Raw genomic sequence first — 19,909 nt, forward strand, 5'->3', positions numbered from 1 at the left:
AACCAGTCCGTTGTTCCATGTCCAGTTCTAACTGTTGCTTCCTGACCTGTATATGATTTCTCAAAAGGCAAGTCAGGTGGTCTGGGGTATTCCCATCTCTTTAAGAATTTTCCATGGTTTGTTGTGATCCACACAGTCAAAGACTTTGGCATCAACTTTATTCATTCATTCATATAGCAACCACTTGATTTTTGTGCAAGTTCATGTTTGAGTGTATATGCATATGTGCATGTTTATGAAAATTTCTCAAGTTCTCAATAAATTATGTTTAATTAGTTTTTAAAATATAACTCTAAGTTGAAAGTTCCTTACGTTGGTTTGAATTAGAAGGTCTGTCTGGGTGATTAAGACAGATAAATTTGATATTCATAAGTCTGAGTTTTAAAAAACATAAGTTTCAATACATTAGATAAAAACATTAAAGCTAAAAGCAAGATGAAGCTAAATATTCCAACAAATTTTTGTTGAGGTACTTGAAAAAATTCTCATAAAATTTCAATTATTTTACTATCAATAAGGGTATAAAAAAAGTTTTTGAATCATAGAAATTTCATGTTACAGCAATCACCTCTCATAACAGAGATATTAAAGGACTTTTGCAAGATAATATAACTAATCCAGAGTAAACCCCGATTAGAATATTGGTCTATTTGGTCTTAATAATTGAGGATATACCAATTACTATTATATAAGAAATTTTCTTTTACTCTGTTTATACAACCCAGTTTAATGAATGCTGAATTTAAGGGAATGAATTCTCTTAAACTGTATGAATGTCACTCCAGGATGAATTTTTCTCTAGATATGTATACTTCAACATTAATAGTTCAAAAATGTATATGTTAGTGACAAAGAGACATTTCTATATTTGGGTAAAATGTCACACTCTAGATTTTAAAGTACATGCCTCAGACTGGTGCCAAGTCACTTCAGTAAAAAGCATTGGGTTGAATTTGAGGAAAGCTATCAGTTTATGAGTTAATAGGTAATCAGTTAAACTGATTGTTAATCGCTCAATTGTGTCTGACTCTTTGCAACCCCATGGACTGTAGCTGCCAGCCTCCTCTGTCCATAAGATTCTCCAAGAAAGAATATTGGAGTGGGTTGCAATTCCCTTCTCCAGGAGATCTTTCCGACCCAGGGATCAAACCTAGGGTCCTGCATTGCAGGCACATTCTTTAACATCTGAGCATTAATGTGTGTTATTTAGCTTATGTGTAGGTCAGTCGTTCTGAAAACTATGTGAGATGAAAACGATTCAGTTAATAATGTAACTAATGCTATGGTAAGATTGAGAAAAAGACATTGAACAAATATTCATAAATCTTAGGGAAAAAAGCCAAAGCAAACTTCCAGCTATACAGTGTAATAAACAGGGATATGAGTTTAGTTTCCAGATCTTCTTTTAATTGCCTCTTCTTCTTAGTTGTAGATTTCTGGGTCAACAATATAATTCAATCAGTTGAACTTCGTTAAATGGGGAAGTGTGTTGCTTGTAAGTAACATGAGTATATTTTCATACAGGTATGTTTGCATGGGTGTAATGCTTTTATGTCTGTAGAGTTTATTTTGACTAAAATAAGTCAAGCATAGTGTAATTTTTATCTACATGGTTGTTCTTGTGATGTTCATTTCTGTCCTTATTTATGTCAAATTTGGAGGAAAAAAAGAATATTCCTATCAACGTCATTTTTAGGTAATAGCCCCTGAGCACCTATAGTGAACTATTTATTTTCCTGTTAGAAAATCTGCTTTTCACTTATGACATTGGAAGCACAAAAAGAAAGAGGGAGAGTTGCATACTGAAGATACTGAATAAAGCAAAGCACAGGATAAGGACAGGAAATAGACTTGTGAGTGAACCATGAAAGAAGGAGAGGCCCATTTTCTGAATTTTCTAAGTGTTTCTGAGTTTCAATGCCTTATGTTTTAGACTTCTTTAAATTTCTGTTATTTAATCGCAAAGACCATGGGACTGCCTCTTGCGACCCCAGGGACTGTAGCCTGCCAGGATCCTCTGTTCATGGGATTTTTCAGGCAAGAATACTGGGATGAGTTGCCATTTCCTTCTCCAGGGTATCTTCCCAACTCAAGGATCAAACTCGCATCTCCTGAATTGGCAGGCAGATTCTTTACCACTGAGTCACCTGGGAAACCCTTTAATTTCTGAGTATCAGGTAAATAGTAAAGTTGCTAATCAACTGATAAATGTCTCTGCTGCTGGAGCTCAGCAAACAGGCATCTCTTCGCTGCCCTCTTGTCTGCTCCAATATCACCATCTTCCAAGGCAAGAGGTCCTTTGAGATGGTACTCTCATCTTTCCTATGAAGTCAGTAAGAAGTGGCCTTTCATTAACTTTTATTCTTGGCCAGCTAGTGGGCAAAAGAGAGGAGAAGGGTCATTGGCCCTTATTTAATTAAGGACTTCTCTGAAAATCCCTTTTCAGCCCTAGATTTTGCAAATATGCCATTCGAACACTGCCATTCTGTAATGGAACTCTGGATTGTTTAGTTCTGTTTATGACCAGCTTTCACTCCGAGACAAGTAGACATTATTGAAACTGAAAGCCGAACTGAAAGATATGCAGGGCATCTGGACTAGAGCTCCCTTGTCCTCTGATACCTTTGCTTTGAATTGCTGTTATCCCACACATACATTTCCTCTCTCTGTCTCTGTCTCTCTCCTGCATCATGGTCATGATCACAGTGTTTCTTTTTCCATTACTACAGCTCTAGCTTAGACTGCACTGGTTACCAGCCTCCCTCATCTACCTCCAGCCATTCTACTTTTCAATCTGATAATCAAAATATGCTACAGTGATATTAGCATGTAGGAATTACTCCATTATTCTCCTGGTTAAATTATTCTATGACTCCACCAATGGCTATTTGAAAACCTTCCCTCATGTTGCCCTAATCTGCATTCAGGCATTTTACAATTATGTATCTCTATGTGGTTTATCCCATACTCTAAAGAATTTGCTATGAATCCATCTTTCTTTTCTTTTTTTTCTTGTTACCATTTTCTGGTAACTTTTCCATGTTGCTAGTTCCAACCCATCTTAAGTATAAATTCCCTCTAAAATCCTTTTCTAATTCTACCTAGTAAAAATAATGTCTTCTGTAAATTAATTTCCCTATTGCTTTATTTATACTCTCTTTAGGGAATTTATTAAATATTTATGCCAAAATCACTTGCATAATTTATACTCTGTGTGTGTGTGTGTGTAGGTGTATGCATTTGTGTGTATGTGCAACCATACTTTTAGGACTAAGGAGAATAATTATATGATTATTTCCATAGAAGCTTTCAGGCCTTAGACAAATTCAGTAGCCAACCCTGATAATAAATAAAACAATTCAAAATTATTGCTTAAAATGTTGAATGCCATAAATAAGTAGGTGGATAGAGTGATAAAGGACTAGCAACGCCAAGTATAATTTACAGTAGGGATGAAAGTTGGTATCACTGTTTAAGAATATTATTCGATCCAGAAATTCCATTCCTAGGTACAAGGCCAACAGACATGGACAAAAATGTACAAAGGAACCATATTCTTAATAGCCATAGACTGGAAACCACACAGATGTCATAAAAAATAGATTGATAAATAAGTTGTGTCATTTTCAAAAATCAAAATCTGATGCTGAATTGACATAACAAAAATGATTGCTACTAACAGAGAAAGCTAAACATAAAAAGTACATACTTTGATTTGTTTATATAAAGTTTAAAAGTTTGTGAAAGTAATCTGTGGTGATAGCAGTTAGATTTGTGATTGTGAACTGGAATGACTGAGAAAGGACAAGAGGGAGGTTCTTGGGATGCAGACACTCTTCCAGGCTTTTGTCTGTGTTGTGTCACACAAGCATGTTCACTTTTTAAAAAGGCATCAAGCTGTACACTGTGCATTTTACTGTTTGTATGAAAGTGAAAGTGAAAGTAGCTCTATTGTGTCTGACTCTTTGTGACTCCATGGACTCTAGGCCAGAATACTGGAGTTGGCCTTCCGCTTCTCCAGGGCATCTTCCCAACCCAGGGATCTAATGTATGCTAGACCTCAAAAACAAGTTCAAAATTAATAATGATTGCAATGAATCAAAATATATTGAATAAATGAAAAATCCATGGGCCTATGAGTAATACTCAGTAATTAAAAGGAGAAGAGGACCAAATTGTACATATAAAAGAATGCGAGTAAGCAAACTCAGAAGTAATGATAGGATAAGAAAGCCCTCAATTATCAAACACCATGTAATAACTGATATAGGCACATAATTAGCACTCAATAACAAGCAATCATTTAAGTGTTTTTTTGTTATTTTTCAATGCAATGCTTACCTTCTGGGACCTGGATAAACAATCATGTGTGCCTGCTGGGCTGCGTGATCAGAGTCCCAGCAGACTCTCTCTCTCTATATATATATATAGTGTGTTTTGTTTGACTATAACTGGTGAAAGTATGTTTTTTGCAGAAGCAGCAGTGATTTGCTGTGGGTGTAATTTATTATTATTATTATTTTTTTTTGCTGTTTTATTCCATTCTTGACCAAAGCTTCCTCTAAGAGGTTTTTTATGGAAAATTGTCCCACTAACTTAAAGGGTGTGCTGTGCTATGCTAAGTCACTTCAGTCGTGTCTGACTCTGTGTGACCCCATAGATGGCAGCCCACTAGGCTCCCCCGTCCCTGGGATTCTCCAGGCAAGAACACTGGAGTGGGCTGCCATTTCCTTCTCCAATGCATGAAAGTGAAAAGTGAAAGTGAAGTCCCTCAGTCGTGTCTGACTCTTAGCGACCCCATGGATTGCAGCCTAACAGGCTCCTCTGTCCATGGGATTTTCCAAGCAAGAGTACTGGAGTGGGGTGCCATTGCCTTCTCCAACTTAAAGGGTGAGGTGGGAGATATACTTAAGTTGTCTTCTAAAAAGATTAAATACTGAATATGTTAATATATATATACACACACACACACATAGAGTGTGTATCTTATGAAATAAACAGATATCCAAATTGGCAGATGAATTAAAAGCATATGAGTTTAGTTATTCTCTTGTAAAGAGTACAGTCTACTTAAAAGTAGTGCAACTGAAGTTTCATATGACTTTCATTTGTCTCTCAATTATTTTCTTTTTATCCTTTTGTGGTTTCCATCATATTTGACCAGTATCCCATTTTAATGTGATTTTTATGTCATCACTTTTTCTTCTCTGCCTGTTTAACTTGTCCTTATGTAGCACTTATTTTCACAGAGGCCTCTGTGACTTTGTGGCAGCAGGAAGAAATATTAAACCAAAAAATTGTCAAGCAGCAGGGTGTAATGCAATACATACGGGTCTGGGTATCAGACAGATGGGCCTGGTTCTAACAGCAGGATACCCGCTTACTCACCAAGAGAGCATGTCTATAAAAATATGAATAATGAATAGTTAGAGTAAGTGTTCTTGCTATTAAGTTGCTAAGTTGAATCCGACTTTTTGCAACCCCACAGACTGCAGCATGCCAGGCTTCCTTGACCTTTACTATCTCCCAGAGTTTGCTCAGACTCACGTCCTTTGAGTTGGTGGTGCCATCCAACCATCTCATCCTCTGTTGTCCCCTTCTCCTCCTGACCTCCATCTTTCCCAGCATCAGGTTCTTTTCCAATGAGTCAGCTCTTTGCACTACTTTTGCTCCAAAGTAGTGGAGCTTCAGCTTCAGCATCAGTCCTTCCAATGAATATCTGGGGCTGATTTCCTTTAGGATTGACTACTTTGATCTCTTGGCAGCCCATGGAACTCTCAGGAGCTTTAGGCCTATTAAATAGTGCCTGTTAAATTGTTTTTGTCTTCATCATTCCTAGAGAATAACACAAAGGAAATTGTTTGTAAGTGCACTGGTGACCTGATTCATTGGGAAGCATTTTTTTCTAATAAACAGCGATGTTAGCAAGGGAACATCTCTTGTCATCTGGAAGATACACTGTAAAGGGATAGATGAAAAGAGAAAGCTGAGAGGATACCTCTCTTATGTTCGGCTGCCACCTTTAATCATAGGTTGGATCTTAGGGCTACAGAAGATAAAACACAAACAAGCCAAAAACCTGAGTGAGGAATTTAAAAACTTGTACTGCAGAAGAAAATCTGGGGTTTAAAGCAAATCATTAACTATTTTTCAGTGTCTTTTTTGTTATTTACGTAGGCCACAACACTGGGAAAGAAAAGCAAAGATTGACAGAAAAGAAGTTGGGAGCAAGAAAGACTTTTATCAAGGGTTTTCATAGGCATTGAGGCTAAGATTTCATAAAATGTCACAATTCAGATAAAACAAAGAATATCATGTCATTCTATTGCAGTTTTTTTTTTTTTAATCTATTTTTTCTTGTCTTTGGAGGGGAAAAAGCTGCATCTGTCATAGAAGAAAAAAAAAAAAACAAAACCCAGCTAAAAATGTATGAATCTTCCTCAACATTGCTGTAGCATGTTGTCTTAAATCACAGACTTGAGCAAATGAACTCCTCGTGACCTCTGCTTTCTTCTTCTTTCTAGGTGCCTCCCATACTCCTTGATAAGCAGTTCTCTGAATTCACTCCAGACATTACACCCATCATTTTGGCAGCCCATACAAATAATTATGAGATAATAAAACTTTTGGTTCAGAAAGGCGTCTCAGTGCCCAGACCCCACGAGGTCCGCTGTAACTGCGTTGAATGTGTGTCTAGCTCAGATGTGGACAGTCTCCGCCACTCTCGCTCCAGACTCAACATCTACAAGGCCCTGGCCAGCCCGTCTCTCATTGCCCTGTCCAGTGAAGACCCTTTTCTCACAGCCTTTCAGCTGAGTTGGGAGCTCCAGGAACTGAGTAAGGTGGAAAATGAATTCAAGTCAGAATATGAGGAGCTGTCTCGACAGTGCAAACAATTTGCCAAGGACCTACTGGATCAGACAAGAAGTTCCCGAGAGCTGGAAATCATTCTTAATTACCGTGATGACAACAGTCTCCTGGAAGAACAAAGTGGAAACGATCTCGCGAGACTCAAATTGGCCATTAAGTACCGTCAGAAAGAGGTGAGTGTTGCTAGATTTTATCCATCAAAATGCCACAGAACTTAATCACAGGGGGGAAACGTTGGTACTCCAAAATTAGGTTGGGGTTTTAAAGCATTTTCTATTTAACTTTAAGTGGATGAAATGTTGGCCAGATTACTGATTATGAAACACATTTAGGAGTGGCAGTAAGTGGTTTAATAATTGGTGATTTTTTGACACCTGTATTAAAATATACACATTTACTGGGGTGAAAATGGTAAAACTAATGAATTTTAGACTCTCTGTATGAAGAGTTCTGATTCTGCCATTATAAGTCTTGTTCGTTTAGAGGGTCACACAGATTTCTTTGAACTTTGGTTTTTCTCATCTGCTTAATGGACTTAATATTTATACTTGATTATATGTATACTTCTTTATACATATAAAATATTTTTCTCACAGATTTGAAGGAAGTATAAAATGAGTGGATATGTATGAATGCTCTGAGTAAATTATAATGTGTAATATTAATAAAAATACATTATTAAAAATTATTAATAAAAGAAAGCTTTTAGTCCAATAGCAGGTGGAAGTTCTAAAACTTCTCTCACGTCTGACTTAGTTTCTTTATTTGTCAGGAATGTGAAGTTAAAGAAGTCAGTTGCAGGAGAGTAATACAGTTTTCATTAGATTTCTGTGGATTTTAATATTAAATGAGGAAAATTCAGATCTATTATACATATTGCCTGGAGAAGGCAATGGCACCCCACTCCAGTACTCTTGCCTGGAAAATCCCATGGACTGAGGAGTCTGGTAGGCTGCAGTCCATGGTGTCGCTAAGAGTCAGACACGACTGAGCGACTTCCCTTTCACTTATCACTTTCATGCATTGGAGAAGGAAATGGCAACCCACTCCAGTGTTCTTGCCTGGAGAATCCCAGGGACAGTGGAGCCTGGTGGGCTGCCGTCTATGGGGTCACACAGAGTCGGACACGACTGAAGCGATTTAGCAGTAGCAGCAGCATACATATTGCCTAGCATCATTGTTTTTTGCTTCTATCACTGATTTTGAGTAAGTTCTCAAAAATATGTTTACTTCTACCTCCAAAAAATATTGGTTTTCTTTTCATTGGTGAATTATAGTAATTATTCTAGAACAAAAATATTGGAAAACTACATATATAAGATGAAAAAGAAGCTTCTGAAAAAAATGTATTTAATTTTTTTTGAGTTGGCCCTAAATATTCCACATTAGATATTAGATATCTATTAGATATTAGAATAATTTTAATATGCAACTAGAAGAAATTAATGGAAAACTTCACTTGACTAAAGATGTTTTTTCTTTGCTTAGATCCTTTTGTATATTTTAGGAAAAGACTCAATTTCAAGGTTTATTGAACAAAGAGCCACAAATTGAGTCCTTGGTTAGGTATGTTAGAAGCAAAGCAATAGAAAACATTTGATAATTTCTAACACTTCTTTCAAGATGCTTGTACTTTTTGTTTCTGTGAAGTTATGGAATTGGAGGGTGATAGAACCTAACAGTGCAGCAGAATGAAGGAAGGCTAAAAACACATGTAATAAGAAAATATGAAGTAGTAATAGCTTTTAAAAGATGCATTTTTAAAAATGACTCCGCATTTGCATTTTCTATTTTAGTTTTTGAAATAACAATGGAAGGGAAAAAAAGCAAAATTATTACAGAATTGTTTTGGAGTATCTCATTCAATATCAAAGAGCATATTTCCCTAGAGCTGACAGTTTTTCAAGAGCAAAGTAGTGTTGGATGGCTAATAAAGTGTTATAAAATCAAGAATAAGATTTTACACTCATATACATTATTTGAAATCATCAGATCAGATCAGTCACTCAGTCGTGTCTGACTCTTTGCGACCCCATGAATCGCAGCACGCCAGGCCTCCCTGTCCATCACCAACTCCCGGAGTTCACTGAGACTCACGTCCATTGAGTCAGTGATGTCATCCAGCCATCTCATCCTCTGTCGTCCCCTTCTCCTCCTGCCCCCAATCCCTCCCATCATCAGAGTCTTTTCCAATGAGTCAACTCTTCACATGAGGTGGCCAAAGTACTGGAGTTTCAGCTTTAGCATCATTCCTTCCAAAGAAATCCCAGGGCTGATCTCCTTCAGAATGGACTGGTTGGATCTCCTTGCAGTCCAAGGCACTCTCAAGAGTCTTCTCCAACACCACAGTTGACAAGCATCAATTCTTTGGCGCTCAGCCTTCTTCACAGTCCAACTCTCACATCCATACATGACCACAGGAAAAACCACAGCCTTGACTAGAGGGACCTTTGTTGGCAAAGTAATGTCTCTGCTTTTGAATATGCTATCTAGGTTGGTCATAACTTTCCAGGTTGTATTTTATGAAACGTACTCCTAAATTATTCAAAAATTACCAATCTGAAAATACTTGATAAGATTTTCTAGTAAGAGCATGTGTGTTAAATAAAACTCTAGCATAAATGTCTTCTCTTATACTTTTTTTTTTTAAGGGCATAGACTGAACAGGAAGAACTTTTTTGAGAAAAAGTTTTATTGGAGTATAGTTGAATTATAATGTATTAATTTCAGCTGTACAGGTTAATTAGTTATACATATTACATATATCTACTCTTTTATAGAGTATTTTTCCGTATAGGCCATTACAGAGTATTGAGTAGAATTCCCTGTGCTATAAATGCTCACAAAATACTAGCAAATGGAATCCAACAATACATTGCTCTATACCTTTTTAACCACGAGTTCTCCTTGTTTCAGTCTACAAAAGTTTGAGGTTTGTCTTTGACCTATCTCTGATGTTTTGGGGTTGCCTTCCCACTAATGTTCACATGGCTGAGTCCTACTCGCTCTTAAAAGCGCACTCAGTTCTCTATTCCCACAGAGAGATTCCATGAAGCAATTCTTCCATACAACCTTTAGGATAAATGCCTTCATTATGCACATTCTGGACTGCATTGTATTGCTGTATTTGACTTGCCTTCTCTAGGACACAGCTGAGCAACCTCACTTCACTTCTCTAGGCTGTCAGTGTCAGGAACACATTTGTCTCGTTCATCAGTCCTACTTCAGTACTTGATAGAGAAAAGATGCTCCACGTGAATTGATCTCAATATGCTCAGTATGAATGCATTTGAATAGATTCAAAATCTCAGTTCTGGAAGGCTCCCTACATGTTTCCTTGCCTGAGTAATTTGCAGTGTTTAGGTTAATAATGGAAAGCAATTAAATACATTATTTTGTATGAAAAGGTTGCAATGCAATCCCTGTAGAGCTCTTCAAATTAAAGTGAAAAAATATATGTAATCTCTATATAGTCAACAGCCTATGTTCTTTTAAATTTACTTTTCCTTTTCTTGAAGGTAAGTCAACAGTTTTGCAACATTAACTTTCAACTTGGTACTAATCTGGGTTCTGTCTTAGAAATTAAGGGAGTTGTTAAAGAGGAAGGAGAGAAATCAACATGGGGATAGCCCTGGACTCATACCTGTTTATCCTATCCTGGAGCAATATGAAGAGATTTGTATCAATCAGCTGCTTTCTATAGCATGTGGTATCAGAACCTTGGGACTGTGTGGCGAACAATGGCTGTTTCCTCTTAGATCCTTTGCATTCTGGTGGCTGGTCAGCAGTTGTGTAAGAGTTTTGCATTTGCTGTAAATGAGGCAAGAAGAGCTGACCTTTGTTAGGCATTCAGTTCAGTTCAGTCGTTCAGTCGTGTCCGACTCTTTGCGACCCGGTGGACTGCAGCATGCCAGGCCTCTCTGTCCATCACCAACTCCTGGAGTTTACTCAAACTCATGTCCATTTAGTCGGTGATGCCATCCAACCATCTCATCCTCTGTCATCCCCTTCTCCTTTTGCCTTCAATCTTTCCCAGCATCAGGGTCTTTTCAAATGAGTCAGCTCTTCGCATCAGGTGGCCAAAGTATTGGAGTTTCAGCTTCAACATCAGTTCTTCCAATGAACATTCAGGACTGATTTCCTTTAGGATGGACTGGTTGGGTCTCCTTGCAGTCCAAGGGACTCTTGAGAGTCTTCTCCAACACCACAGTTCAAAAGCATCAATTCTTCGGTGCTCAGCTTTCTTTATAGTCCAACTCTGTTAGGCGTATAGTCTGTTAGGCATATAGTCCAACTCTGTTAGGCATTGACTGTCTTTTAATTCTTCATTTGCTTCATTTTTCACTCTTATTCAAGTCTAGGATGTCTAGAATATACCTTTCATATTTTCTTGTGTCTGGTAAGTTCCACATCAGAATATGGATAATTTGGAGGGAAAAAATGTCTCATACTATCAGGACATTGTCTCATGGACATCAAACAACTATTATGGAAGAATGGCAAAGGGAGTACTTCTGGGGAGAAAAGTAAGAAAAGGGTATTGCATACAGTGTTCCCCTCCATAACTGAGATTTTTCTGCTGAAATAACTTTGAGAGTCATTCACCCAAGTAAATATGGTAATGCCTCTGTCTTAGTTTGCTTTACTTAGCTAACACAGAATGGGTTATTTGAATTTGATTAGGTATTACTGACCACGTCCCTCTCTTTTTTTCTCTCTTCGCTGTTTTGAACTGTTCTGGGAACATTCATGTGTTCAGATCTCTTCTTAAAAACCATAGATGTCCATCAGCAGATGAATGGATAAGAAAGCTGTGGTACATATACACAATGAAGTATTACTCAGCCATTAAAAAGAATACATTTGAATCAGTTCTAATGAGGTGGATGAAACTGGAGCCTATTATACAGAGTGAAGTAAGCCAGAAGGAAAAACATAAATACAGTATACTAACGCATATATATGGAATTTAGAAAGATGATAACAATAACCCGGTGTACGAGACAGCAAAAGAGACACTGATATGTATAGAACAGTCTTATGGACTCTGTGGGAGAGGGAGAGGGTGGGAAGATTTGGGAGAATGGCATTGAAACATGTAAAATATCATGTAGGAAACGAGTTGCCAGTCCAGGTTCGATACACGATACTGGATGCTTGGGGCTAGTGCACTGGGACGACCCAGAGGGATGGTATGGGGAGGGAGGAGGGAGGAGGGTTCAGGATGGGGAACACATGTATACCTGTGGCAGATTCATTTTGATATTTGGCAAAACTAATACAATTATGTAAAGTTTAAAAATAAAATAAAATTAGAAAAAAAATAAAATAAAATGCAAAAAAATAAAAACATAAAATAAAAAAACCATTTTCTCTGGAAGTATGCACTTAACCTGTTTTCAACTCAGAATTCGTCATTGGTTTCTCTTGCTATGGCAGCAGTATTGCTTCATTACAAGTACTGTTTTGCCTCCTACTTGTTTTCACTTTTGGTTTCTTCCATTCAACACCTTGCCTTTAGTCCTACCTCCTCCAATCCATTGACCACCGCACCACCTAAGGGTCTTTGTTTTGTGTTTTAGGAAAAGTAAATCTAGAGATAGTTTTTCAGGTAATAGCACTGAAAGCCCCCTGTCTTAGAGAAGCCCTCTGTTTGGTCATCATAAATCAGAGCATGTGAGCTCTGTGTAAAGCATCGCAGTGTCTTTCTCACTCTCGCAAATAAAGTCCAAACTGTCACAGCTCGCATTATATGGATTCTGCCTAAATCGTTGGTTTCATTGTTCGCCATCACTACTCATAGTTCACATTTCAGTCAAATGCAAACACTCATAATTGTACTGCTTTCCCACATTGGGCCGTTCCACCCAGGACTCTCTTAACATACAAAGACCTCTGTCCTGTTTCATGTCACTTGCCCATTGTCGTGGGTGTTGCCGGATCCCGGTAAAATTGTCTGAGAGGTTGTTTTTAAACACTGCACTGCTGCTTCTGTCCCAGTGCTCAGGAAAGTTATACCAAAACCCCTGGAAATGCAGAGGTATTTTTTAAAAGACTACCCAGATAATTCTAATGTGCTGTCAAGGTGAGTAAGTACTACTTGAAATTATATATCAAGGTTGAACTCATGAATTAAAACTTCTTTAGATTTCCTTGACTTTCTCAAGTAGATAAGACAGAGGTTGCCAAATGTAACATCATCAGAGGCACCTGAGCAGCTTTTGGAAGTAACTCTCCTTTTGGCTCAGCTGGTAAAGAATTTGCCTGCAATGCGGGAGACCTGGGTTCGATCCCTGGATTGGGAAGATCCCCTAGAGATCTTCCAGAGGATCTGGAAGGAAGGGAAAGGCTACCCACTCCATTATTTTGTCCTGGAGAATTCCAGGAACTGTATAGTCCATGGGGTTGCAAAGAGTCCGACACAACTGAGAGACTTGCACTTTCATGAATTTTCTTTCCTCAGCCCCAAGTGCAGAAATTCACCTTCAGTAAGTCCTTGCATTTGTGGCATAGCACAGAAGTCCTCTCAAATTCTTCCCATCTCTCCCTCCTCATGTCATCACCCACCCTGTTATGTTTGCCATGATCCTGATACCCTTCTTTCTTCTTAAGGTCTATTCCACTGCTAACAGGATTCTTAGAGCTTTCATTTATCTGCAAAGTAAGATCCAAGAGTTAGGTAGGAAAAAAAAAATCCTACTTAAAAAAGGGAAATAAACCTAAGGAAATGCAAAGATGGAGGGGAAGGGGTCAAACATTAATATTCTCCTGTCACGTGATAGAGAAATGAAAGCTTTCCATCTGAGTGTGCATACCTAGCCATGCCTTCTTTCAGGTAAATTTCTGGCCATCTAAAAACTATTGGAGATAGCTTTTTGTTGGTATCAAGTAACTCATCTCTGATTGTTGAAAAAAAATTCTATAAAAGTATGAAGCCTATGAAATGGATATAATTCTCTTTCCCATGCCTAATAAGGTATGTGATGTTATACCAATTAGCTTTTGAGTTTTTGTTTTCTCACCTTTAAAATGGGAAAATACTGCCTACTTCATAGGTCAGTAGTGGAGGTGAAGCATGATAATACGGGTCCAGACTTAGGCGTACTTCCTGGCATTTATGTCCATGGAAGGGTAGCTGTCTATTACATTTAGTTATTACTGTTATTATAATTGTTTTTGTTTATCCCTTCATGGAACCTCAGTATAAAAAGCTAAGGGCATGCAGAGAAATGATACATACCACTCTATTGTATGTCCTGCAGCAAAAAGAATGGACTTCATCATTAAACGTTTTAATATGTATACTGAATATTTTATAGGCCTCATGGGTTTCATAGCACTTTTGAACTGTGAGTTTGGAACTGACACATACACACTGCTAAAAATAAATTTAAAAAAAATTTTGAAGTTTATCATTACAGTCTAATATTATAATCAGTATGCTAAACTATTTATTTTAAAACAATAGTCTCATCAAAAATGCATAATGTATAAACATTATGCCAGAGCCTAGGGTTGTCCATGCTCTAGTTCTTCCATTATAAGCTTTCAAAAGAAACTTAGATTATGTATTACACACTCGATTTTAATTTGTCCTCCTGCTTTGCATTTTTTAAATATATTTTAGGCACTGATTATGTATGCCCTTTGAACCTGACTGCTGCCTGCTAGACCACAGAATCAGGAACTCTTATCACACCAGCACTTATCAAGAATGCCAGGCATATGGCAGAGTTTTAATACATGAAGATACACTGAGTGATGTAAATTATAAGAGACTTGTATTAATAAAAGGGATAAAAAGCTGCATTTTCTTCTAGCTTACTTTCCTTTTCCTCTGTACTTGGGAGCACACTCTGACCGATTTCTGGGCCCTGCATCTTGGTCCTCCAAGTGTGTTCACATACCTGCTGTTGCTATACAAAGGCAACACGGATAAAGGCTTCCTACCGCTTCTGCCCACCCACTCCTGGGGCCCAAACATTTCAGCGCCTGCCACTGGGTAATGGATGAAGCAAATGCCTGTTCAGGACTTGTGAGCCCGGCTGACAGTACTATGACAGGTCATTAGGCATTTAATTTAACACTAGGTTTTTAGAGCTTGGAATTCAATCCCCATGTGTTTCTTTACAGCTAATTAATGACATGAAACCACTTTTCCCTAATTCGTATCTGAAAGTGATTGTTTCTGTTTCTTCCACAATGAGATATGAAATGGTATATGTCCATAACATTGTATAAATTCATCCTTTCAAACAGCACTGAGTAGAATGTGATAAATTTATACCTTCCAAAACATAAAATAGCAAGCTTTAACTGGAAGTTAGATATAAAATATGGCTTGTATTTGATGTTGTTGTTGTTCAGTCACTAAGTCATGTCCCACTCTTTGCGACCCCATGGACTGTAGCCTACCAGGCTCCTCTGTCTGTGGGATTTCCCAGGCAAGAATACTGGAGTGGGTTGCCATTACCTTCTCCAGGGGATCTTGATATTGTTTTAATAAATACAAAAAGGAAACGACTAAGTGACTTATTTTCAGACAGGTATATACTTCTGTTCACCTAACAAAAATGCATTTTGTCCACAGAATAAGCAACTCTTTTCAACGTAACTCTCACTTGCTGCAGACATCAACTAAAAACATTAGGTTAATGATAATATCTTTGAAAAATTTCACTGTGTATTAGACACCCTCTCTGGTCCTTCAAGGGGCTTCCCTGGTGGCTCAGATGGTAAACAATTTGTGTGCAATGTGGGAAACCAGGGTTTAATCACTGGGTTGGGAAGATCCCCTAGAGAAAGGAATCATGGCTACCCACTCCAGTATTCTTGCCTGGAGAATTCCATGAACAGAGGCTACAGTCCATGGGGTGACAGAGTCAGATACAACTGAGCTACTAGCATGTTTCACTGGTTCTCTGAGGAATAACTTTTCTGTATGCAACTGGGACTACTGACTCCATGATAATTGACAAACGAGTAGCAATAAGATCAGCCCCTATTCAGATCCAATCATTTCATTTGTCAGCAGTGAAGAACTCTGTCTATTGCTGCTTTTGCACAAAACTTCCTATTTAAATTTGAGGCTTTTGTTTGGGTCATAATTTAATGTCTCATATCTTCTCTGTCACTCATCACAAAACAAAATTAAGGATTACCACTTTCAAAATCATGAATTTAACAGCTTATTCCAGCCCACATACAGAAGTACAATACAAAAACTAAATGGGTTGGCAAAGCATTATTGTTGTCAAGAAAACCTAGTGGCTTTGAGATACAATGTAAAATCCTGCTCGAGATCCCTGATAAACTATGGGAATGAGGAGGAGCTTTTACACTTCTCCTTACCCTCATTTTCCTTCGACCATATGTGGCATATTCACAGGTTTTCTCAATAAAGGTTAGTTATGTTTTGTCTCAAGTCTTGGGAGAAGAAATGCACAGTGAAACCCTCTAGGATGTATAATGCCGTGCTATAATTTGGCGATTTATGAGCCTTAAGCTTAATTCTGAAGCTGTGTGTTTATCGACTGCTTCTCGGTAATATAGAACTGGGAAAACAATCCCATAGGATTATATTTTTATTCTTTGTAGCACGCTCTGTTCCCTTTTTCCCTTTGGCTTTAGGGAGCACTCAGTGGTGTGCCTTCTGCTGCTATGGAGAAATACTGAAAGCTTTTTTCTTTATGGTTTTTACCTTCATCTGCCCCCTTGCAAGCTCCCTGCGAGCTGTAAGAAGGCCTGCTTTTCCTCATTCCAAAACCACCACTTCATTTTTAAATGCGGGCCTCCATTGTTGTTTTGCTCTGTGGCATTCCCTAAGCTCAGTGATTTTCCCCAGGTGGCTCTGGAACATGCAATCCAAAACCTCTTTTCTTTCTCTGCCACATTCACCTCTAATACCGGGCAGTGGGGAGCTGGAAATCTTATTGGCAGCTGCTATTAAGTAAACATAGGAGGGACCTAGTGGTTGGGCTTAGGGGGCTCTGGTCAAGATAATGCTCTTTCTCTCTCCAAGTGCAAGTCCACACGTGATTGCAGGTGCAATTAGGGATTTTCCAGGCAAGAGTACTGGAGTGGGGTGCCATTGAGACAGAGGACAGCAAAATGAGAAGACAGCAAGTCCCAGGCCAAGTTTGGGTTTCTTCCAGAAATGTCCTAGAGCCTAGAATTTTTTTTGGAGAAGGCAATGGCACCCCACTCTAGTACTCTTGCCTGGAAAATCACATGGACAGAGGAGCCTGGTGGGCTACAGTCCATGGGGTCTCTAAGAGTCGGACATGACTGAGCGACTTCCCTTTCACTTTTTACTTTCATGCATTGGAGAAGGAAATGGCAACCCACTCCAGGGTTCTTGCCTGGAGAATCCCAGGGACCGGGGAGCCTGGTGGGCTGCCATCTATGGGGTCACAGAGAGTCGGACACGACTGAAGCGACTTAGCAGCAGCAGCAACAGCAATGTTTTATTTCAGAATGCTAAGACTGACTTTACATTTGGTATTCGGACTCCTCTTCTGTAAATAACCCCCTGGTATCAGTATCACAATGCTTATTGTTAATGGGCTTTTAAATACTATGTTTGGAAAACAGCATTTATTATTTTTCTGATTACATGGCATTACATGCCAGTTATAAGAAATGTGTGATATCAATAAATATGATATTGACAAGTCTGTAATCACATAATATTGCTAACATTCAGTTTACTTTTTAAATAAATTCTTATCATAAATAGGTAGAGCCTAGAATTTTATTCTTGCTTAGACAGTACAGTGAAATCCATATGTGTGTGTGTGTGTGCTGTAGTACTTAAGCAGAAAATGCTGTTGCTGTTGTTGTTTAGTTACTAAGTCATGTCTGAGTCTTTGTGACCCTATGTACTGCAGCCCACCAGACTCCTCTGTCCATGGGATTTCCCAGGCAAGAATACTGGAGTGGGTTGCCATTTCCTTCTCCAGGGGATCCTCCTGATCCCGTGATTGAACCTGCATCTCCTGCATTGGCAGGCAGATTGTTCACAACTGAGCAACCTGGGTATAAGCTAAAAATAGATTTTTAGCTATATTGCATGAACGTTTTATATGTTATGTCCTTCACTGATATCGTTTTCTCACTTTCTTCCCTCCTTCCTTTCCTGTCCTCCCTCCTTATTAGGACTTTCACTTACCTTATGTAAGAGAGTCTTTTCTGTTTGCTACTTACTGATGATGCTGAAATCAAAGACAAAAGCCTTGTCCTCAGATAACTACCAGGGTATTAGGGATGGAAGAAAAGTCCGCACAACTCTCACCATGTGGGCCCCAAAGACTGTGGCAGAGCTGCTTCTGGAGCCCAGGAAAATGCTGCCTAACTTGGTCCTAGGGTCTTAGGGGAGGCTTCCTGGAACCGAAAAGGCCTTGCTTGAGTTTCTGTGGAAATCTGGGAGTCATCCAGGCAGAGAAGTTACAAAAAGTCAATATGGAAAGAAACACCGTGTAGAACTGCAGGGAGGCAAAAAAGAAGGTGGAGAATCCCTCCATTATTATTTATTTAATTAAGATCCATCTGATTCCTTTTTTTTTTTTTCATTGTAGTATAATTGAATGACAATTTTGTGCTAGTTTCAGATATACAGCAAGATGATTCTGTTTACATATGTTCTTTTTCAGACTCTTTTTCATTATAAGTTATTCAGTTCAGTTCAGTTCAGTCGCTCGGTTGTGCCCCGCTCTTTGCGACCCCATGGACTGCAGCATGACAGGACTCCCTGTCCATCACCAACTCCCGGAGTCTGTTCTGAATATTCTTGGAAGGACTGATGCTGAAGCTGAAACTCCAATACATTGGCCACCTGATGCGAACACCTGACTCATTTGAAAAGACCCTGATGCTGGGAAAGATTGAAGGTGGGAGGAGAAGGGGATGACAGAGGAAGAGATGGCTGGATGGCATCACCAACTTAATGAACATGGGTTTGGATAGACTCTGGCAGTTGGTGATGGACAGGGAGGCCTGGCGTGCTGCGGTTCATGGGGTCGCAAAGAGTCAGACACAACTGAGCGACTGAACTGAAATGAACTGAACTGAAGTGAATCTGTCCCAAACTCCTAATTTATCCCTTCCTCTCTTTCCCTTTGGTAACCATAAATCTGTTTTTTAAGTCTGTGAGTTTGTTTCTGTTTTGTAAATACATTCATTTGTATCATTTTTTAGGTTCCATACTAAGTGCTATCATATATTTGTGTTTGTCTGTCTGGCTTCACTTAATATGATACTTCACTTAATATGATAACCTCTGCTGCTGCTGCTAAGTTGCTTCAGTCGTGTCCCACTCTGTGCGACCCCAGAGACGGCAGCCCCCTGGTTCCCCTGTCCCTGGGATTCTCCAGGCAAGAACACTGGAGTGGGTTACCATTTCCTTCTCCAATGCATGCAAGTGAAAAGTGAAAGTCTTATTCAACTCCTAGCGACCCCATGGACTGCAGCCCACCAGGCTCCTCCATCCATGGGATTTTCCAGGCAAGAGTACTTGAGTGGGGTGCCATTGCCTTCTCCGATGATAATCTCTAGGTCCATCCATTGTTGCTGCAAACAGCATGGTTTCATTTTTTATGGTTAAGTAATAGTCCAGGTATATATCTACCACATCTTCTTTATCCATTCATTTGTTAATGAAAATATAAGTTGCTTCCATGTCTTAATTTTTATAAATAGTACTGCTATGAATATTGGGGTGCATGTATCTTTTCAAATTAAAGTTGTCCTCATTTCTGGATATATTCCTAGGAGTGGGATTGCTGGATGATATGATGATTCTATTTTTGTTTTTGAGGAATCTCAGTACTCTTTTCCATAGTGGCTACACCAATTTACATTCCCACCAAGAGTGTAAGAGGGTTCCCTTTGTCTCCACACCCTCTGTAACATTTATTTTTTGTAGGTTTTTGATGGTGGCCATTCTGACCCGTATGAGGTGATATCTCATTGTAGTTTTGATTTCCATTTCTCCAATAATCAGCAACGTTGAGCATCTTTTCATGTGCCTCTTGGTCATCTG

General features: G+C 38.8%; 1 protein-coding gene across 4 annotated transcripts in view; it reads left to right on the forward strand.

Moving 5' to 3' along the window:
• The window catches only part of TRPC4 (transient receptor potential cation channel subfamily C member 4), a 206,198-nt gene that overhangs the window by 88,594 nt on the left and 97,695 nt on the right, over window positions 1–19,909 (forward strand). For 3 of the 4 annotated variants that reach the window (XM_027557363.1, XM_027557362.1, XM_027557364.1), the window contains one exon: window positions 6,525–7,043. In XM_027557363.1, the coding sequence (XP_027413164.1) occupies window positions 6,525–7,043 (519 nt within the window). Of the gene's footprint in view, window positions 1–6,524; window positions 7,044–19,909 lie in introns of those variants that run through there. The other variant, XM_027557367.1, reaches the window with a different exon arrangement.

The sequence above is a fragment of the Bos indicus x Bos taurus genome, chromosome 12 (assembly GCF_003369695.1).
Source record: "Bos indicus x Bos taurus breed Angus x Brahman F1 hybrid chromosome 12, Bos_hybrid_MaternalHap_v2.0, whole genome shotgun sequence".
Taxonomy (NCBI): Eukaryota; Metazoa; Chordata; class Mammalia; order Artiodactyla; family Bovidae; genus Bos; species Bos indicus x Bos taurus.